The sequence below is a fragment of the Stegostoma tigrinum genome, chromosome 28 (genome assembly GCF_030684315.1).
Source record: "Stegostoma tigrinum isolate sSteTig4 chromosome 28, sSteTig4.hap1, whole genome shotgun sequence".
Lineage (NCBI taxonomy): Eukaryota > Metazoa > Chordata > Chondrichthyes > Orectolobiformes > Stegostomatidae > Stegostoma > Stegostoma tigrinum.
In genome coordinates this window covers 16,317,762-16,341,313 of record NC_081381.1, presented here as the reverse complement: position 1 = coordinate 16,341,313, position 23,552 = coordinate 16,317,762, and the positions used below count along the sequence as shown (strand labels likewise).

The 23,552-nt window shown below is 38.8% G+C and overlaps 1 protein-coding gene across 8 annotated transcripts in view; it reads right to left on the bottom strand.

The window, feature by feature from the left end:
* The window catches only part of rerea (arginine-glutamic acid dipeptide (RE) repeats a), a 685,623-nt gene that overhangs the window by 361,156 nt on the left and 300,915 nt on the right, over nt 1-23,552 (bottom strand). The window contains exon 1 of one of the 8 annotated variants that reach the window (XM_048561806.2): nt 6,646-6,827. The exons of the other annotated variants lie outside the window; for them this stretch is intronic. Within the exon in view, the coding sequence (XP_048417763.1) occupies nt 6,646-6,671 (26 nt within the window). The 5' untranslated portion in view covers nt 6,672-6,827. Of the gene's footprint in view, nt 1-6,645; nt 6,828-23,552 lie in introns of those variants that run through there. 8 annotated transcript variants of the gene reach the window in all.

The window sequence follows — 23,552 nt, the reverse complement described above, 5'->3', positions numbered from 1 at the left end:
ATTTGTTAATTAATCTTTTTCACTTGAATGGATAAAGCAACTCCTCCAAGTTACTTTCCCAAAGAGTTCATCATAATTTACTGGATAATTATGGGGAAAGAAAACAAAAACAGTCAAGAAAATAAGAGAATCTTAAAATGGTAATCATTTTGATTGGTATGTTTCGCCTCAAGGTGTTAAAGTTCCTATAAGCAAACAAGTAACCATGCATTATTTACTATGGAACACATGGATTATACTTTGCAAGTCTGACTGTCTTTTAACTGCATACATGAATTTCAGCCTCACTAAAACTACTTTAATTGAAAGTTTCACATGCTAGCAAGGACCTGCAGACTTATTTAGTACGCATAGCTCTAAAATATTAAAAAAGCAAATGAGTGCGTTTTGCTGTATCAGCCAACATCGCAATGTAAAACTCTGATCTTCAATTTCATTACAGAAGAGGCAATTGTGATTTGTTCCTTAGCTGTGTGCATTTCACAATTTAGAAAGAAGAATAAACAAAACCTTGGTGTAATTATGATAACTGTGTTATAAACTATCACAATCAGCAGAGAAAGAAGTGGACAGAATAACAGAATGTAACCTCGACCTCCACTGACAGAAATGTAAAGAAGTTGTAATTCCAATCATAAAAATCAACATTTCATGTGTTCAGTCATTATGATCTCATGCAATGTTACACAGATTGAATCAAGGGCTGTAACCCCTAAAACATCAGTTAAACATCTTGATAAAAGCAGTCTACAGTCCAGGGCAACTGGAAGCAGAGATCTGGACTTCCAGCAATTTGCAAGTTGAAAATTTGAAATTGTGAGCTCTGAAGCAGCATTTACCAACACCCCTCCCCCTTACCACACTGGTCTTCTCTGTTTGATCCCTACCAACTAACTCCCACCCCCTCAAAACATTCACTGAGACGTCATAATAATATACAAAATTTTGAATGGGTCACACTGGAAAAAAGTTTGCGAAGTACCGCAATAATTGTTTTGTTACCTAATGGTCTTGCAAAACATTAATGCTCACGTGCTTAACCAAAATAGCCATCTATCATTTCTTTAAATTACCAGATTACGTAACCCAATGTCACCTACATTTGAAATAAAGTGCAGGTCTTCTGCTGCTCTATTCTCATTTGTTGAGACAATTTAAACTACAGCATTCATTCTCATTAGGACTGACAGGCAACAAAAATTCACCAATCTTAGATAGAAAACAGATTAGCATCTGTCAAGAAACTGCCCAGTTTTGCAGAGCATTGCTTCCTTCCTGCGTTTTATACCTGTCAGTACATCTCTGAGCACTATTAAGTGAATTCAGCTCAATTACCTGATGTTTTACCTCAGTAGAATACCCTGGCTTCAAACCACAGTCCGTGCTTTTAGCAGGTCAACATTTAGGACTCAACAATTGACACGACCACCTACTGAGGGGGAAAATTCACCCACAGACTAATGAGGGGGAAAACGAAGGGTTTTGCACTTCTAACTCATCACCTGATAGCAAGATTGTGGAAGTTGGTCACAAGCAAAAGGGAGATCAACGATATTTTCATGAACAAATCACATTGCAACAACAAGCAGACTGATCCAGCCACCTGTGGGAGGCAAGACTGCCATACTCATGAAACATTACTTCATATCAGTATCTGCAAGTAAGATGGGAAAATTCTGTCTCATGAGTTCAAACTACGCCCATTTGTTTGTGCTCATTTCCAGTGTGTAAAAATGCTTGAAGTAGCTAATTTGGCAGAATCTGAATAACTATTACCAAATGCAGAAACAGCAACTATATCACATCAATCACCAGATCAAATTAGCACCTAGATGCACTTATTCTAATTCAATTAATGAAGCACTAATATAATGCACGATGCTCTATCTTAACTTTGAGAGGAACAGTACCAAACTAAGATAGAAGCAGAAGTATGCCACGCAGCCACTTATTAAGCCTGCTCCACCAATTAAGCTCATGCCTGATCAGAATGCACCGTCAATCCCACACTCCTACCTAACTCTGATAACCTACCCACTACATTGCTTTACCAAGAATCTATCCACTTCTGCCTTAAGATTATTCAAAGTCTCTGCTTCCATTGTCTTTTGAAGAGTTTCAAATATCCACAACCTGACATAATTGAAATTTGTGATCAGAGATGATGGGAACTGCAGATGCTGGAGAATCCAAGTTAACAAAGTGTGGAGCTGGATGAACACAGCAGGCCAAGCAGCATCTTAGGAGCACAAAAGCTGATGTTTTGGGCCTCGACCCTTCATCGTTAGAATTGAAATTTGATCAATTTTGCAATTCAGAAGGAATCTGATGACATGTGCCTTTAAGAGGGATTTGCTCTATCCTGTTTCTCTTGAAGAGACTATTGTAAACCTGTTGCAGAGGTGTCTGCTCCCTGGAAAGCTCAGTAAATAGCTTTCAGTTTTTTTTGAGTTGGTGGATTCAGGCTCACACGAACCAGAGTTTTAGTTTTTGCTTTCAGCTGCTGAAATTGGGGATTTGGAATTGAACCTGTTGCAAAAAGCCAGAGTTCTCTCTCTGCTGCTAGATTCATCTTATTATTGTTCATTCTCCTAGACTAGAGAAGTTAGCAAGTGAAGGAATTTATTGAATTTGCCTTTGTCAAGGGTGTGTTTTTATGGGATGTTATTATCTTCAAACAGTTGATGAGTAGTAAACAATATGTAGTAGTTTGTTAAGTATTTCAACAGAGTTAAAATTATGCCAAATTTTTTTGTTTGTACTGTAACAGCGGTGTAGGAATATTGCGTTTTGTTTAAAGCCTAGCATTTTGACCAATCGGATCACATCTGGAATGCAGCACCTTACACTTGCCTTTAATTAAAATTCAGGGTCTAGGCTTGATATGCTTTGAGGGGTTATGGTCTGGAAAAACAAAATTTCACTTTTAGCACCCAAATAGTGGAGGAGTCTAAGAAAGTAGGCCAAGAACTTTTTCTGTATTGTTACAATAACTGGTTACATGAGCTTGTGAAGGATTGACTGGCTGGGAAACCAGTTATGAGCCAACCCGAAACACGTTAAAATTTAGCAGACAGCCAAATATACTTTTTCTATGTGTTTAAGATGGCACTAATTTGCTCCCATGTCTGTTCAAATTTGTGCTATCAGGTTGCATCCCTTTCTACATAAAGACACCAAAAATTAGACATTTTTAAAAAATCAGTATTCTGTTGTGAAGAATGTACCAAAGGTTATGTGGCTACATTAAATATCTGTGTTTTAATTTGATATTGCTTTATTGGAAGCAACAAGCATAGTCCACATCATAGTACAGGGAAAATGAAAAGCAGAGTTGCAGAATAATTAACGCATTATTGGTGTTGTGCCTGTACCCTCATCTTACCTATGTTGATAAATAATGATAAACTACCACATCATTAAAAGTCTATTGGTCATTGTTCAACGTTGCAAATCTGATTAGTATAAATGCTTCTTGTGAACTGACAATGGTATTAGTTATTTAAGACTGATAGTTTGCTGTACAGTTTTAGGGAACAATCTATAGAGATCAAGTGTTCAAAACTTTACCTGCCAAAACAAAATACTGTGGGTTTAAGGCCCACGACTGAACCTGAGCATGTAATCTGAACTAACATGCTGCACAATACTGAAGAAGTGCTGTTACCATCAAAGATGTCATCTTTCACGTGATATTAATCCAAGGTTAGGTATAGCTAGCTTCAGAGTTGTATATGAAAGATATATTCTACTCATTCTAGAGTTCCACTCAAAACTGTCCAACACATGTTTCTAAAGCAACAATGACTGATCCAATTATGAAACCTTGATATGCAAAAATGGATGCCTTATTTGCTTGCATAACAACCATGAATGTATCACAATATTTTACTACATTCTATTATGATGATTTAAATGGGTGTCATGATAATGCATGAATGCAGGTCTTGGATAGCTCCAGCTGCCAATTACAAATTGCCCTTTTTTCACGTTTTAACCTGCATATTGGCTGTTTGACTTCAAGTCATGTCCACACAAATGCTTGAGGCCAGAACTGCTGCTACTTTCTCCCACCTCAAACCAAGAGATGTAGAGAGGATTCCTGCATTCTCAAGGCCACCTTGGCTAAGTTTGGTAATCTTAGCGAAACCCAAAAATAGAGCATGAAATCTTCCTCGTATGGCTCAGCTTCACTCAAAGCCGCAAACACAATGTCTGCCATTAACAAGATGGTGTTGGTTTACATCAATTCCTGGCATATTATTAATGAAACATTCTGAAATATATAACTATCAATGCAACATCTGGTGCTGTATGTTTTATTTGAACTTGCCAGTGGCAGACAAGTTAAAAACAAACACTGAAGTTGCTCCAAAGATATATAATACAAATTGTAATATGAATGAGGAAATTATCATCCTATTACAATCTTAAATTGCTGACCTTCATTTGACTCAAGTCAAGTTACCACAACATGACTTTAAAAGACTAATTTTAGTGTGTTTAAACTGGTATTGCAATTGACTAACTTTTCTACTGTGCTGGTATAATGTTAGCATGCATATCTCCATGGTTATTGCACAAAGGTAGTAGCAAGCAAAACACTCTTCCTTAAATAAACTATTTAGGTTGTCAATTGAAAATTTTAAAATAGATTGAAACATATTTGTCTGGAACCCAGGACAGGTAAAGAAGGTTAAAAAAACAACAACCAATATCTAGTTGAATTACAGAATAGCTTCAAATGGCTGAATGGCCTATTCTTGCTATATTTCTTTCTAAGTTCCTATGATCAGTTGACAAGTTTGACATGTTACTGTATTTTAATACTGATCGTCTATCCATTTATAATTTTATTTTGATCACATTTACACATAAAATCAGAGTCAAATTTCATTGTGGATTCAGAACATTTACTTGAATAAATTGTCTTTCGCCCTACAGTTACAACATACTTGAAGATTTACAGTCAGAGGATCCATTGGACCAATTGTCAACACAGTTTTATCACAAAACATTGCACTAACAGTAAGTTCCCAATCTCAGCTGAATCATCAAAAATTGGTGTCAGGGAAAAAGGCAGAGCACATTTTGGCCAATTCAAGAGAACTTTCAGCAGCCAACTACAATAAAGCCAGCACAAGAAGAAACCAGGAGGCAAACTATTTTAATACGGACTAAAATTCATTGTCTCTGTCTTATTATTTTAAAAAATCTGTTTTCTAGAAAATCAAAGCCATAAACATTTGGCCATTGGTCTTGAAGGACTGCTCTTGGTGTGAATCAGGAAATCCTTTTGGCAACGTTAATGTAAGTCAGGGAGTAATGTAGGTAATGCCAAAAGAATTTATATTATTTGCCACAAGATGCCTTTAAATAGGTCAATTTACAAACTTGTGAGCATGACATTATCATGCTACTTTCTCATATCTTGAGAAGTTTAATAACGATTGCACTGGTGATTTCAGACAAGTACATATCATTTCAAATAAAAGCAATTCTCTATTTTTTTCCCCAAATGTCAATTCTGTGCAGCAACAACTTAAGAGAACACTGAAACTTTCAGAGGCTTCCGAGTTGAGAGGCATTGTCTGTCGATCCTTCAGAATAGTAAAGTGTATTTTGTCTCTTGATGCAACTTTCATTCAGACTTCAGGGTTACTTTAAGAATCTTGTGTTCAGATTCCAGTGCTGACCAGAGTTTTGCTTTTGTATCAATAGAACTGTTCAAGGATGGGAAGAGGTGCCATGACATCCAAGCATTTGGACAGTGTTTACAGAATATTCGCAAAACCTCTACAGATTACTTCAAAATATGCCACTCCTGTCATTAGTGAGCTTGTTTCCACCATATCACTCATGAATTTTGTTTTAATGCACTGATCAGAATCATCTCTAAGGTGGATCCAAATAGGTAGCATAACAGATAACAATGTCCATTTACAAACAGTAAAGCATGCAAGTTACAGTGAGCAATAAGTATCTGTTTTGCAGTTATACAACCTTATTTCATTTTCACCTTATAAATTTACACAGACACTGCACTTGTTTATAATATTATGTTTTCATTTTGCAAATGAACTTTGAAATCAAAAAGACTGAAGTTCAAGTAGGCAGAAGAATTAATATGTGAGGTCCCACCCATTATTGAAAACCACCAATAGCTGTCCATTCCAAATCCTCCCTAATACCATTTTCCTAACCAAATAACTGACAGGCCCAAATAGTTCTCACACCCACGTACGTCCTTTAAAAAAATGCATTGTCTGTGCTTAAAGGAAATCCATCAGTTGCAAATTTTACAAACACTGCTACAAACTCTGATTTAAACAGGTATGAAAAAGAAAATTCACAAAACGCTAGCAAAATAACTACAAATTATTTTTATGGTGATAATTCGATTTCTCTTTTCTAGACCCCAAATCAAAAGAAACTGCTGACAATCCTTTATTTTTCAAAATGAGAGAAAGACAGCTAGCTGTTCAGGAAAGAGTCACCATTTTCTGTTTAATGCTGATCAAACGTTGAAAAACAGCAGCAAAAAGCCTTGCAGCATTAATAATGAAGATTTCATAATAAATATTTGACAAGGCAAGGAATCTACAAATGCAGCCTTATAGGATAGGCCAGAATAAATAAGCCTACCTCCGAGGGCTGAAGAGATCATCCATGGTCAAATCAAGTCCTTTAGGTTTAATTATATCCCCAAGTCTGGTTACAGTCTGCACTGAAAGCAAAACTCTCCCTTTTTCCTACTCTCAGTACTCAAAATGGTGGCACACGCAGTCTGAGACCTCAGAAAGCTTTCACTGAGCTTGTGCTATGACCTCAGCCACCACGCAGAGCGTAAAAACTTCCCTTCAAAATGTCAGCACTGAGCATGTGCCATGACCCTGCCTCCCTCACATACTGCGTAATCAATCTCTCCCTTTATGTTCTCTAAATAAGCATGCTGAACCAGCTCCCAGCTCCAGGGAGCTTTAGCGAGAATGCTGAAAGGAAAGGGCCCTATTAAGGGGGGTACTTTGACAAACATCAAACCCAGATTAGTTCAGATTCAAGTCGGGCAGTTAAAGATACTCTGAAATGGTTGTCGCAATATGCAAGCAAACTTAAGACAGTTATAATCCAGAATAAAGACACTATCCTAAATCAGTCGGCAATCATTTCATGTAAAAAGCCATTACATTCTTCCTAAACCAATGAGTATCATGGCATACTTTTCTCCCCTTAAAAGGACATCAAAAGTATCTAAACGACATTAAAATAAAGATACTATAAGGCACATTTGATTTTTTTAAAATAATGACTATTTGCATTGAAGCAAAATGATTGAAGTATATGTAATGTTGGGTATTGAGCTTAAGTGGAGTCAATTACGACAGATAACAAGGTGTAGAGCTGAATGAACACAGCAGGCCAAGCAGCATCAGAGGGGCAGGAAAGCTGACGTTTCAGGCCTAGGCCCTTCTTCGGAAAAAAACCATGTCGCGTACTAGTATGCCCAAGTCACTTGTGCCAGCTCTTGGCAATCCATTGTGCTCCCTTCTCCCTAGCATTTCTACATAACCCTGGAAAATGTTCCTTTCCAAGTAAATATCTAATTTTCATTTGAACTCTGCTATTAAAATGGCTTCCACTACTCTTGAAGGCACTGCATATCGTTCTGACCTTTGAAGATTAATTTTAAGGTAGCATCATTTAAAAAAGACACCAGCATTTCACAATAATTCTTGTCATATTAAACTCTGGTCTGCTTGGCCTTTCTTCTTTCATTCCAATAACACATTTGGATAGATCTCCACCCTGCTTCCAGATTTTGATGGTTCATGACGTTTCTAAAATTCACTTCAATGTAAAGTTTAATTAATTTCATTGACTTCTATCCAGTCATCTCTTCAAAAACAAAATGACAAATAAAAGATACATCTGGAAGATGTGACAGCAAAACTTATCAAAAGTTGTACGTGCTGTTGCAGGCTCAATCCTACAATCCATTGCCGTTCTGATGTGGGCAAACATCAGAATGTTAGCCTGAAACTCTCATGGCTGCTCTAAGTTACAATCAAAGGTGGCACAGTCACATCACATTGCATATTTACATTAATCTTTGCAGAGTAGGACTTAACGCCACAACTCTGTCAGAACTGAGAATGCTACCAATAAGCCAAGAGAATATTATAAAACCATTGAGAAATTTTCCAAAACATTTGAGATTTAATTACTTAACTTTATCAGTTGAATTTTATCAATTTTGAAAGTTACATTTGGCTTCAAGTGCTGTTTGATATTTTCTCAGTGACCAAATCTCATGCTGTGCACGAGATTGTACACTGACTCTGAACTTGCCAATGGACGATTAATACATGAGGTTGTTTATCTCCTCCACAGTAAGTACTAATGCTTGCAACAAGTAACTTCTTCGTTTAGTTCGACTGTTCCTACAGATCAAGGATCTACATTTTATCCAAAGAACTACATTTTTTCCAAAGAACTCCAGCTCCTCTCCTTTGCCCTTCCAACAAGGCTTCCATTTTGAATCTAACAGATAGGTGTGGAAAGTTCTTGGTTTGGCAAAGTACTGATTTAGTGGGTGGGTTCAGTAATTACTGATTATTATTGGTTAACTGTGGTAGTGGACTGGTGGTCTCTAACTGTAGACCACTGGTGCTGAATGGCTGCCTGCTGGTTATGAATGTATGGCTTCAGAAGGCTAACAGGTTGTCTATTCTTCCTGGTTTTATAAGGCTTAGTGGCTCACTAGATGAAATAATCAGGGATGCAGGTTTTAACTGTCATTATATTGTGACAACAGCATATAAAGAAGCTTTAACGTCAGAAACTATTTCTCAATTTATTCAAAATGGTTTCCATCAAATACTACTGGAGAATGTCAACTGTCCCAAGGAAAAAAGTACCACATGCTAACAAATTGTCATTATACTGCTATGTAAATTGCAAACATGCTGTCCAATAACCTTGTCACAAACCAGAAAAAGAATACAGAATTAGGAATGCAACACATACGAGGACAAATTGGCACTTCAAAACAATAAGGTAACTGAAGCGCTGCACAACGATGATCGTGCAGAGATCCAGTAAAACAAAGTAACAATAAATGCAAAATAAAGAAGAATGACTCAAGATACAAAGAATGTAATTTCTAAATAAAATCAAATTAACATCAGACTGTTAAAACTCCGATGATAATTTGAAACAATTTGTAGTACTGAAAAGTAGAAGTGGAAACCATCTGAACATGGAAGGAAAGAAGTTTATTAAATAGTTGCCTCCAATTTTAAGTTAAGCATTAGGTGAGCAGTGGAAGGATTTTAACTTTTTATTGAATAAAAGGAGTAACATCAGGAGTCTGAAAGAATTTCATCATTTTTCAGTCAGAATCTCAATACATGGACTTGCAGTGATATTGCCTTGGCATCTGAAGCAGATGTCTATATTGAACAAAATAAAGGAAACAATCCAGGGCACTGATACACAATTTCAATGGAAATAGAAGGCTTCACAAAAGGCAGGTGAAACCTACCAAATTGAATGAAATATTTGAAAGACAGTTCTTTGTGGTGCAGTGGTAGCATCCCGGGGCCTGGGTTCACGTCCCACGTGCTCTACAGGTGCCTTACAACGTTGCCGAACAGGTTGATTAGAAAGCGTCTCATTGGAAAACTGAAGGGCCTAGGTGGTGAAAGTAACGTCCCTACTGCTTTTAGTTGAGCTAATTTGCAAATGGAATACACTATTATGAAATATATGGTCAGATACTTGAGCTGGAGACATGACCAAAAAGTGAAGTTTATATTATTAAATAGGGTCAATCAAAAATCTGTATTATTAATGTACAACCAAGGTTGGTTGAGAACACATACAAAGCTCTATTTTCAATAAAAACACCAAATTTACAAGAAGGATGTTTAAGCTGTGATGATTTAGAAATGGCTAACAAATATGACCATGGATCTTGGTTTGAGAGACTGAGATAGTTTGAAAAAAAAGAAGACTTTTCCAAACAGAAAGAAATGAACAGAAACAACCCACAGTTTAAATAAAAATGAAGTAAACCAATACAGATGTAAATACGTAGTTGACAGGATGAGAGAATTAAAAGCACAAGCTATATTCCTAAGAAAAAAAGTCCAGTTGCAATAGTTTTTATTCAAAGGTCCACCTTATATCTCCCAGATGGTGAATCTTCTTTGAGTAACTTGTAAAAACAGAAAGAATAAGTGAGCGCCATTTAGACGGAACATGATTAGGAGATAAAGCAGAGTGCAAACTAGAATAAATTAAACAACTTGGCTTTTTTTTAATGTGTGCCAAAACATCAATTCGGGTTTATTTACCATAACTCAAAGCCTTATTTCTGTCGCCTGTATCTGTAAACATTACTTCACACACTTCAATCTGGAATTTGTCATCTTTGGCTTCAGAAAAAGTATTTCTTTGTTTGTGAATACCTTCATTTGTCCAATGGCTTTTTTTGTCTTTCTTGTACATTGCTGGTTAGCTGTAGTATACAGCAAGGTAGTTCAAGGGTAATTTCTGGTAAAGCATACAATAGCATTCAAGACAATGTCATTGCAACTCCTATAATGCCAAATTCTTGACTTTAAATACATTGAAAAAGTAGTTTGTCAGGACAGCTACTAGCAAATTTGAAAATTTTCTACAGATACATGGAATGCCACCACTTGTAAGTTACCGTCCATGCCACTCACCATCCCGACTTCGAAATATACTGCTGTTCCTTCACTGTTGCTGGATCGGAATCCTGGGTTTCCCTCCCTAAGGGTTCAAGTCAGTTATGCTAATGGGCATACAGGAATAGCAAGGAACTAGGAAAGCTAACACAAAGAACTGTGCCAGAATGTCATCAGGGTCCATAGCCTTTGCAGTATCCAGTGCCTCCAATGTTTCTTGATGTAACACAGAATGGAGCAAGTTGGGTGAAAACTGGTAAATGTCTGGGTGGTCATGGTGGTGGGGGTACAGGGCTGAGAGAGGGAGTTTGCTTCTGACGAAGGTTGGACCATCTTGGCTTGTATCCACTACAGTTTAGAAAAGTAAGAGGAGGTTAACTGATTGAAACAGAAAATATCCTGAATGGTCTTGTCAGAGTAGACATAGAAAGGATTTTTACTCTTATGAATGAATCTAGAACTAGGGATCACAGTTTAAAAATCAGACATATCCCATTTAAAACAGATGAAGCCCAAAAATTTCACTCCTAGAGGCTAATGAGACTTCGGAACTTATCGTGTAAAGGTAGTGGAAGCAAAGACCCTCAATATTTTTAAGGCAGGCATGGACAGATTCTAATTAAGCGAGAGGTTTAAAAATTATAAGCAATAAGCAGGAAGAGAGATTTCAGGTTACAATCAGATCAGTCATGAATGGAAAAGAAGGCTTGATAGACCAAATGTCAGTTTTCTACTTGCATTCATCAGGGTGATTTGCAAGAATAATCAACTTCACATTGTACAAAAGGACTATGAGGTTTTCTTTCCGGACAAAGCAAGAACAAATGAAGAACAATACTGTGTTCATTGAAAAAGCTTTCACAATGTTCATGGTGCTTTATTTCATTGCATGGCATTAAGCTCATTATACTAAAGAGCTTAATGCTTTATATGAAACTGAAGGATAATTAAGGTGAAATTTTATGGCACAATGTCACAATCACTGAACTCTTAAGTGACATGGTAGTGTTCTCCCTGTAGAAACATAAATTAGTTTACTTGTTCACAGTTCCCCTCTTTCCATCATCTGCAAATGGTCAGCATTTCACTTGGATTCAACCATGTTAATTTTCAGCAAGAAATGGCCTTTGATACAGTGCCTCACGGGAGGCTGCCGAGCAAGGTGAGGGCCCATGGTGTTCGAGGTGAGCTACTGGCTTGGATTGAGGATTGGCTGTCTGACAGAAGGCAGAGAGTTGGGATAAAAGGCTCTTTTTCAGAATGGCAACCAGTGACGAGTGGTGTCCCACAGGGTTCAGCGTTGGGGGCCACAGCTGTTCGCCTTCTATATTAATGATCTGGATGAAGGGACTGGGGGCATTCTGGTGAAGTTTGCCGATGATACGAAGATAGGTGGACAGGCAGGTAGTACTGAGGAGGTGGGGAAGCTGCAGAAAGATTTAGACAGTTTAGGAGAGTGGTCCAGGAAATGGCTGATGAAATTCAATGTGAGTAAATGTGAGGTTTTGTACTTTGGAAAAATGAATACAGGCGTGGACTATTTTCTAAGCGATGAGAAAATTCGCAAAGCAGAAGTGCAAAGGGATCTGGGAGTGTTGGTCGAGGATTCTCTAAAGGTTAACTTGCAGGTACAGTCCGTAATTAAGAAAGCGAATGTAATGTTGGCGTTTATCTCAAGAGGGCTGGAATATAAAAGCAGCGATGTGCTTCTGAGGCTTTAGAAGGCTCTTGTTAGGCCCCATTTAGGGCCCCACACCTCAGGAAGGACATACTAGTCCTGGAGCGTGTCCAGCGGAGATTCACACGGATGATCCCTGGAATGGTAGGTTTAACGTATGATGAACGGCTAAGGATCCTGGGATTGTACTCATTAGAGTTTAGAAGGTTGAGGGGAGATCTAATAGAAACTTACAAGATAATGTATGGTTTAGAAGGGGTGGTCACTAGGAAGTTGTTTCTGTTAGGTGGGGAGACTAGGACCCGTGGGCACAGCCTTAAAATTAGAGAGGGGGTAAATTTAAAACTGAAATGAAACAGCATTTTTTCAGCCAGAGAGCAGTGGGCTTGTCGAATTCACTGCCGCAGAGTGCAGTGGAGGCCGGGACGTTGGATGCCTTCAAGGCAGAGATCGACAAATTCTTGATCTCAAAAGGAATCAAGGGCTACGGGGAGAGTGCAGGGAAGTGGTGTCGAAATGCCCATCAGCCATGATTTAAATGGCAGAGTGGACTTGATGGGCCTAAACTGTGTAAATCTTTCTGCAGTTTCCCCATCTCCTCAGCCTATGTCTTATGGACTTATGGTGAAACACTTAAAGAATCTTACAGAAAAACAACTTATTTTCTGAGAATTCAGTATTTGGTAGCATCCACAGTGTGTAGGGGAGATACACAACAATAGACTGAGGAAGTGCAGAATCATTTAAAAATTGGAATTAATTTGAGTTACACTTTTGAGTCTAGGAAGACTTTAGGATACAGTTCTGTAAATGAAGAAAGGGAACAAACAAATGCAGAATATTTGAGAAACACATTAAGGGTACATTGCATTAAGAGTAAAGAATAATTTGGCAAAGAGTAGGGTCCATTAAGTGGTCATTTGTACACTGTGTCGGAGGGCATTGGTAGGGTTCGAAATGAATACTTTGCATCAGCGCTCACTAGTGAGAGGGACAATGAAGTATAGAAATCTGATGAAGGACTGACATAGACTAAAAACAAAGAAAAGTGGTTCTGAGTGATATGGCAGGATTAAAAGTAGATAAACTCCTACAGACAGATGAAATGTATCCCAGGCTGTTCACAGAGTCTGGGGAGAACATAGCAGAGGTACTGACAATAATTTTCATTTTGTCTCTAGCTGTCCTCAACTCCTGTCATACTGTTATTCAGGGCAAGAAGCGATAAACTGGGAAACTACAAGCCAGACAGTCTCACGTCAGTGATGGAGAAACTACTGGAAGGGGTTCTGAGGGACAAAATTAATCTGCACTGCTGAGGTAGAGATTAATCAAGAACAGTCAGCATAGCTTGAAGGACAGATCATGTCTGACAACTTGATTGAATTCTTTGAAGTGGTGACCAGATGTGTAGATGAGAGCTACACACTCGACATAGTCTACTTAAGACTTTAGTGATGCTTTTATTAAGGTCTACGTGGGAGACTGATAGAAAAGTAAGAACCCATGACATCCAAGGCAATTTAGCTAATTGAATCCAGAATTATCTGAGTGGTCGGAAGCCGAAGGTGATGGTCCAGAAGCCTATGTCCAGTGGGATTGGAGTTATACAGCACAGAAACAGACTGTTCGGTCCAACTTGTCCATGCCAACCAAGTTTCCCAGACTAAACTCGTCTAATTTGCCTGCACTTGACCCATATACCTCTAAATCTTTCCTATGCATGCAACTATCTAAATGTCTTTTTCATATTGCACTGTATCTGCAACTCCCACTTACCAGGGCAGTTCATTCTACATACAAACCACCTTCTGTGTCAAAACGTTGCTCCTCGGGTCCTTTTTAAATCTTTCACCTCTCACCTTAAAAACATGCCCCCTTGATATGAACTCCCCTTTCCTCAAGAAAAGGCCTTTACTATTCACCTTATGTATGCCCTACAAGATTTTATAAACCTCTACAAAGGTGTGCCCTTAACCTCCTACATGGTGACGAAACGTCTGAAAACTAACCTTCCAGCTCAGCGAGCAAACTCACATCCAGAACCTCCTACACTCTAGTGAGAAACATCCCAGCTTAACTAGCTTCCTCTTATAACTCAAGTCCAGGTAACATCCTGGTAAATCTTTTCTGCAACCTATCCAATTTAATAACATCCTTCTAGTAACAGGGTGACCAGAACTGTACACAGTACTCCATAAGTGGCCTCGCCAATGTCCTGTACAACCTTGGCATCACGTCCCAACTCCTGTAGTCAATGATACTTTTGCTTTCATTGCTCAGGCCAAATGGCTTCTTTACCACTCTGTCTACCCATAACGTAACTTTCAATGAACTATGCCCTGGAGCCCCCGAGGTGTCTGTTCTATACTAGTCCCTGGGGATCCACCATTAACTGTGCAAGTCCTGTCCTTGTTCCACTTACCAAAATGCAACCCTTCATATTTATCTAAATCAAACTCAATCTGCCACTCCTCGGCCCACTGGCACAAATGATCAAAATCCTTTTGTAATCATAAATAATCTTCCACACTCCTATTATACAACCAATTCTGGAGTCATCCGCAAACTTATTAACCAGGCCTTCTATATTTTCATTCAAATCTTTTATATAAATGACAGCGGATCCAGCACCCATCTCTGCAGAATACTATTGGTCGCAGGCCTCCAGTCCAAAAAACAACCTTCCACCATCACCCTCTGTCTCCTACCATCAAGCCAATTTTGTATCCAATTTGCAAGGTACCCCTGAATCCAATGTGATCAAAAACTTTACTGACCAGTCTACCATGCAAAACCTTATCAAAGGCTTTGTTGAAATCCAAGTAGGCAACGCTTGTCACTCTGCTCTCATCCATCTTCTTGATTGCATCCTCAAAAACCTCAATCAAGACTGGGAGACATGATGTCCCGTGCACAAAGCCATGCTGACTATACCTAATCAGTTGTTGTCTCTCCAACTACAGGGTTCCAGGAATCAGTGTTGGGGGCCTTGCTGTATATGGTATGTATAAATAATTTAGCCCTGAATGTAGTAAGGCTGATCATTAAATTCATGGATAATATGAAAATTGGCAGAGTAGAAAATAGTGTAGAAGATATAGACAAGCTGATCACTGACAAATGAAATTCAATCTTGATAAATGTGAGGTGATGAACCTGAGTAGAAGAAACCAGGCATGGGAATACATGTCCAGTGTAGAACCTTGGGAAGCACCAAGGATCGGACTGAACTTGGTGTGCACATCCTCTGATCCCTCAAGGTAACAGGCAGTTGGGTAAACTGGTTGAGACAACAAATGGGATGCTTGCCTTCGTTAACTGAGGCATAAGCTTTAAGAGTTGGGTGGTTCTGCTGGAATTATACAAAATGTTTGTTAAGCCATAGCTGGACTGTTGTGTGCAGTTCTGGAATCCACATTACAGGAGGGATATGAGTGCACTCGAGAGGGTATAGAGGAGATTCGCTAGGATGCTGCCTAGGAAAAGGAGCAGTAGTTATAAAGACAGATTCATAGACTAGAGTTGCTTTCCTTTGGTGTAGAGAAGACTGCAGGGGGACATGATTGAGTTAAGAGGAGCATAGATGGGGTAGATAGGAAAGAGCTTTTCCCCTTGCTGAAGGTGTCAATGACGAGGAAACACAGTTTTAATTAAAAAGGGCAGAAGGTTGAGAGGGGATGCAAGGAAAACATTTTTTCGCCCAGAGGTGCAAATCTGGAACTCGCTGCCGATAAAGGGTAGTAGAGGCAGAAACCCTCATAGCTTTTAAAATATTTAGATGCACATTTGTGATGCCAAAGCATACAAGACTATAGGCTAAGTGCTAGAAAATATGATTAAACTAGTTACATGCTTGTCTTTGACTGGCATATTTGTGATGGGTCAAAGGGCTGTTTTTCTCTGCAGTAGGCCTATGAATCTAGGTCTGGGAGTTAACATTTCAAATCCAGTTTCACCCTTCTTTAGAACTGTGCTTAACTGTCATGCTGGACTCCCCAGAAGTAACCAGACTAGAGTTTCTCCAGCATTCTCTTCACTCGAGTGTCCGGTTCCTAGCATCTGCAGTGTTTTGCTTGTATAAAAGTAGCAAACACTTATGGGGTAAGAAAGCAAGTCTCAGCTTTTTCAAAGTAAGTAGAGAAGGAGGGCAATAAAACACTGCAAATGGCCTAGAGTATGAACTTAATTCTCTCTGTCAGATCTCAAAGTTTTATTTTCTAGAAGCTGGTCTCTGGGTTCTTCTGCAGTGGATCTCTGAAAACATTTGCAAACATTTGAGTTTTGTCAAAAGATTGGCAGAATAAGGGGGAGGGTGAAAACTCAAGTGAGAATAAGGTGGAATCCCTGAAAGGGACAACAGTTCCTTTAAATTAATCAGCTGCTGCAGAGGATGACCTGGGAAGTGTAAAATAAATTCTGGAGCATTCCTGTAATCAGCCTTCTTTGTTGCGTCAGAAGAGAGCCTGTGAAGAGACAGCAAGTGATTTCAGCTTACCTCCAAAAACAATTATCATCAAATGCATCATATTTACTATCAGTTTTTTGCCAAAGATACAGTTGAAGACGGCAACAAATTTAAAACAGCAAATTCTTGTGCATACTGCTGCATTTTTCAGGCCAAAATCAAAGGGACCTCCCTTAAAATTAGTCCCTTCACTTCTTACTAAAGTAAGGTTAATCATTTACTACAAGTATCCAATAATTTGGCTTATGAACAATAAAACCACTGTGCTATAAGAGTTCAATGTCAGTTCAAAATGAGAGGAAATGATCAAATTCTGCTGATATCTCCACCTAACAGTCAAACAATAATCTAACAGTCAAGTGCACAAACTGTACTTAAATCACAATGAGCTGAAATTGTATAACCTGAAACTCCAGATGCCAAGCTGTCAGGCCTTCCAACTGTCAAAGAAAAATATCCAGTAGAAAGACATACGATACAAGGTGGAGCTCACCCTCTGTTGAGATGTGCATGTTCAAACCAATTGGAGGGGAAGAAGGCCACACTATAGCCCACAATCAAGGCATACCATCGTTTAACATAAAGGTCCCTCTGTAAATCCCTGCAAACGTGCCTAAGTCTGTGACATCAAACAATGTTGTCAGTTAGAGATACAGAGAATTTATTACAGAAAACACGGTCACTCAGTGGTTAGCACTATTGCCTCAAAAGGCCAGGAACCTGGGTTCAATTCCACCCTCAGCAAATGTCTACTTGGTGTTTGCACGTTCTCCCTGTGTCTGTGTGGGTTCCCTCTGGGTGCTCTCAGTTTCCTTCAACAGTCCAAAGATGTGCAGGTTAGGTGGTTTGACCATGCTAAATTACCCAATAGTGTCCAGGAAAGTGTAGGTTAGGTGTGCTAGCCATGCGAAATAAAGGGTTACACGGACAAGGTAGGAGGGTGGGCCCGAGTGGGATGTTCTTCAGAAACTTGTTGGGCCGAATGGCCCGTTCCCACGCAGGAATTCTAAAACAAGAATTGAAAAACTACAGTGCTAAGCAAAAACCTGAACACAGCGAAGGAGTGGGTGATTGCACCCTTGAGTTTCTCGATCAATTTGACAATCAAAAATTCTCTCCAACAACAAAGAGAATGCGAATGGTTGTCTGTGCTGACAAAGAGGCTCAGCTATTAAAATTTCAAGACAGCTTAAGTGAAAAATGTTTTAGCTTCTCAGGAAGAGAGACTGGGCCAGAAAGAGTTTGCATGCAGTGATGAATAGCTGGACCGATTCAAGACAAGGCACATCATCTGCTTTAAAATAAACTGTGAAGTTGCAACAGTTGTTATAACAGTAATAGCAGATGATTGGCTGCGAGAGAGACTTGCACAGGTCTGAATAAGCACGCACTAAGAGACACTTCCGACACACGAAACCCGAATGCATTACCTTCTTATCACAGATCACTGTTTAACATTGAAAGATGAAACATGCGACTGTGTCAGTGAAATGGTTTACTCTAATATGAATATCAAAAAGCTGTGGCATCTTGTGATAGGACAAGAAACCACGTTGCTTTGTGAATGAAAAGCTCCTACCCCAAGCAGCACCAGTCGACATAACCTCTAGGATTTTTGATCAGGATAGTGATCAAAATTTATCAATGGAATTTAAAGGAAGGTGATCAATCATTACAAACAAGCGTCCAGCACATTCGACTATCACTGACATTAATAATGCCAGATATTCTTGCTCATGATGAAGATGATATGAAAGACAATGACGGATGCTACAATTGCTAATTACTTCTACCCCAATAACTTGAAATGGTGTACAACTGTGCAAGACGCACAGACTGAGGAAGAGCCAGGTGACTGCAATGATTAGGATAGTTTAATTTACTTCCCAGAGGCTGACATGGAAATTTCAGTAGAGACAATCATGGAAACGTGCACCAACGTGGACAATACCATAGCATACTAGACCTGACCGATGTGGTAACTGTGGATGAAATATGTTCTTCAATCAAGGTGTAGAAAGAGGCCAATAATCCTAAAAAAATTCTGATGAATGCCCACCTCTTTACCTCCCTGAAATCTCAAAGGCTGTAGAGATGGCCTGGGCATTTGCACTACGGCATAAAAACACAAAGGCGGCTGGCTGAAGTGATGGCAGATTGTACCACACACATCTGACAACAACATGCTATGCAGAATAAGTTTATGGAGTTTCTCCAGAGCTATCTCTTGACATTTTTCAATGCTGCTACAATTCCAGCTGATGTTATTCCTGGACAAGTCAGATCCCAGACTGAAATCTGACTTGGTGGACCATGCTTTGTTTTTGTTTTATTTCATGATTTTTGTGAAACACAAACACACTGTGTTACAGATCTAGTTTAAACAAATAAAACAGAACATTATGAAAAACATGATTAAATAACGTGATTTATTCTATTTTCAGAAAACACAATTAGAACATTATATTTTCACTTTTTAAAAAGAAATTTTCCATCTAACCCAACAGCAGTCCTTTCAATACTCAACCACCAGAAAAACATTCTCTATCACATCTTTAGGTCTGACATAACTGTTGGCTTCAATTCATGGTCTTGAGAGTTGGATAGTCTCTTCCTTAACTATTCACACAATGGAGCTAGTTTCTTAGCTTTGAATAATGCCTTCAAAGTTGTAACTTGGTCTGAAGTTTTCAAACTCAAATCCTTACAGAGGTAACGTTTTTCCAAGGCTTTCGAACTAACTCCTTTCTTCAGGAGTGAGCTGCTTCACGTGTCAAGCGTGAAACAGGACATCTCTGAACTGAAACCAGAAGTATTTCAAGTTTTAGACATGTCCGCTAATCAAACCAATTCTTGATCCTTCTCACTGAAAGCAGGTAAACGCTCTTCAATGTTTACCCTGACTGTAAAACCTTCCCTTTGCAAACAAATTACAATTACTAGTCCAGAGGGTGTCCGTCTCATACTGTTTCTTGTAAAAAAAAAAGGCCCATTTCTGAAGCAGAGTCACGACCTGAAACATGAGCTTTCCTGCTCCTCTGATGCTGCCTGGCCTGCTGTGTTCCTCCAGCTCCATGCTATGCTGTCTCTAGAAATACTGACAAGCCAAGTATTAGACCACAGCTCTCCTTCATACACATAGGCCAAAACCCACATGCAACTAGTTTGAAATAAATGGTAGTGATGAATAAATGATATTTAAATATACAAAAACAATGATAAAGAAGATCTATGAAAAAAAGTCTTTTTTTTCCCCAGCACGTTCACACCTTACAATGGTCCACTGGCCTGACCTTGTATAGTGAAACACATTGTCATGTGAGATAATTGCGAAGCCGCAAATATATCTCGTAAGAGAACGTATAACCTCACATTTTTAACAGCAAGAACATTACCATCAATAAATCCCCATTATCAACATCCAAGGGTCGATGAGAATCCCTACTGAATGAGCCACATAAATGCCATGACTATTATAGTAGGTCAGAGGGGAGTACAAGAATAAAGAAGTTTCCTGCGGGTGCACAGATTTTTGATGAGACTATACCTGAAAGTGCTCTGTGTTGCTTTAGTCTCCATTTCTAATGAAGTACATATGTGCCATTGATTGCTGGGTTGAAAAGGTTGTCTTACAATGAGAGGCTGTTAGATCCCTAGAAGACTGAGGTGACCTCAGTGAAGCATAAACAATTCTGAAGGGGTTTGAAAGGTAGACACTCAAACATTACCACTCCCACGTTGCCATATTAAAAACCCAGAAATGCCTCCACCAAACTGAAATGGTTGAAGACAGCAGCTTACTCTCACCTTGCCATGCAATCTCACTATTTTCATTACTGGCAGCCACAACAGCCAGTGACTAAGCACTATTTATACCAAGCAAACCACAGCTACAAATCAACTTACTGCAAAACTAGCACTAAGGCTCCAAAATCACCAGCTGATTTGCCATCATAGTGAGATTTACATCTGCAGAAGAAAAATCAGTACTGGAAAGCCACTCCCAGTGTGCTAGATCAGAGTTCTAATTTTTTTTGTTCAAAACAAATAGATAGCCACTGAGATATAATGGCAATCTCCTGAACAAGTAGTTTCTGATTGTGCCGCTATACAAACAAAAAATGGATACCAACTCATCTGCCATTTAGCAACAAAATTAATGTGAAGACGCCCTCAGAGAGAAAAAGCACATTAAAGTGTCAAAAGCCAACCTGCAGGCTAAATGTACGCAAACAAATTACTAATCTAACAACCATTGCTAATTTTAGGAAAACAGATAGTTTATAAACCACACAAGCAGCGGCAGTATCTCTGAACTGCAAAATTGAATTAACAGTTTCACCAATTTGTGCGCAAATAATAAACTTAATAACTGCAAACATCAAATTTCTACATTCCTAAACCAAACGAAATAGTGACTGTAGAAAATAAACTATTAAGTTCTTAAACTGTACAAAATATTATAAATCTAAAATTTGTTACTCCAAGCAGATCAAGAACCTAGAAAAAAAAGATACTGTTAAAGACAAAGGGAACAGTTATTCTGGAGCAATTTATTCAACAAATCTTAAATCACACTATTCCTTCAGGGAGAGTTATTTCAACAGAACCACTATCAGAATCACAAAGGGATAAAATTCTAATATTCTATTATGAATAATTAGTGTGATATATATATACCTAAGTAAATATTACACTGCAATCCGCAGCTCTCAGATTGACCATTTTACATATTCAGTTATCTCGTTACAAGATAATCAGTAGTACAAGTAAGTCAACTGGAAATTTGTTAGCCATGGCTCAGCTGATAGCACCACGAAAGCACAAGCCTCCAAGTTCAAATCCCACTCCAACCATCACAAAATCACAGCCAGTATTCCAGTGCAGTGCTGAGGGACTGCTGTACTGTTGCAGATGCAATCTCCAAGACGAAAGTTTAAGCTGGCGACTTATCTGCCTGAACAGACAAATGTAAAAGATTCTATGACGCTATTTTGAATAACAGCAAGGGAGTTATCCCTGCTGCCCTGGTCAATATTTATCCCTCAAACAACATGAGGGAAAACAAGAGATCATTTGGTCATTACCACATGGCTGTTTACAGGAGTTTGCGGAGCACAAATTAGCCATACATGTTTTCTACGTTACAAGAGTAACTGTTGCTATCGACACAAATAAAATTTTAAAAGCTGTACAACAGTCCATAATCTAAAATAGAAAATATGAATGCACCAAATTAATTATTTCCTGAAATACAGTTACACTTGTTTGGTGAGCAGAGGTGGCGGATAATTTCCATACAGGCTATTGTCACAAATAACAATGAGATGAATGACTTGCTGGTGGCCAACTGAGGATGTTGGTATGTACGATGAAAGAACTTCCCTTCTTTCCAACGACCGAAAAAGATGCTTCATGCACATTGCAGTATAATCCCTTGTTTAAGAGCACCCACAATAAACTAGCAGCCCCTCAGTATTTTTGCCAACTCATTTTACTTATTTAAATCTCAGCAAGAGCCTTGAATCCACAAGTTTTGGAATCAGAAGCAAGAAATATACTGCCAAGAGAAAATGACACTCAAATCCACAAAACCAATATTTTCTGTCCTGCTCCAAACATTTTTAAAAAGCCCAACCCTCTATAAAGCAGACTGTTCAAGGTTGAATACCATTCCATTCCTGCAGAGTCAGTTTTAATGAAGTTCCACTCCTTTGAACTTTAGTGTGTTGAAATCAAAACCTTCCTTCCATTTACTCACTGTCTAGCCATCTATCAAGAGCTGGACAGAAATTACTTCTGACACAAGACTCAGCAAAACCAGGAGAGGTGGGCCTGTTGGAACCTGTGATTAACCAAGGACTGGTTCCTGAGCGTGGAGAATGTAGTATAATGTATAAACATGCCACGGCATTATTGTATGTATTAAGATCTAGTGGGGAGACGACGGCGTAGTCCTAGGAGTCACTGGACTCTTAATCCAGAGACCTAGATAACGTTCTGGGGACCTGAGTTTGAATCCTGCCACAGGAGATGGTGGAATTTGAATTCAATAAATATCTGCAATTAAGAATCTAATGATGACTGTGAATCCGTTGTCAATTGTCAGGAAAAATCCTTCCAGTTCACTAATGTCCTTTAGGGAAGGAATCTGTCATCCTTACCTGGTCTGGCCCACAGCAAATGTGGGTGACTCTGTACTGCCCTCTACGCAATGAGGGATGGGCAATAAATGCTGCCTGGCCAGGGATGCCCTAATCCCGTGAATGAATAAAGAAATAAAAATTGGGACGGAGCATCTTCTTCTGCAGTAGAATATTATAAGGGAAAAATACTCAGGATGCTGGAAACCTGTACTATAACAGGATGTTGGAGAAACTCAGCAGGTCTGGCAGTATCTGTGATTCATGCTTCATGCTTCAAGCCTGGTAATGACTATTCTTCAGAGCTTCTGCTAAGGCCTGTTCAGTTTCTCTAGCATTCTCTGAACTTGAATTAGTTACTATTGTCGCCTACTAACTTATGTTTGGTTGATGCTGGCTGTAGTTTGTTAAATACAGTCAAACGTCTGAACTTGAAATCAGGTTATACAATCCATTAAATCAATCACTTGGAATTCAAATCTGCTTCTAAATGCTAAAGGCTTCTGAAGGGAATCATAACAGATTGCATTTTTCACCCTCCCTCTCCT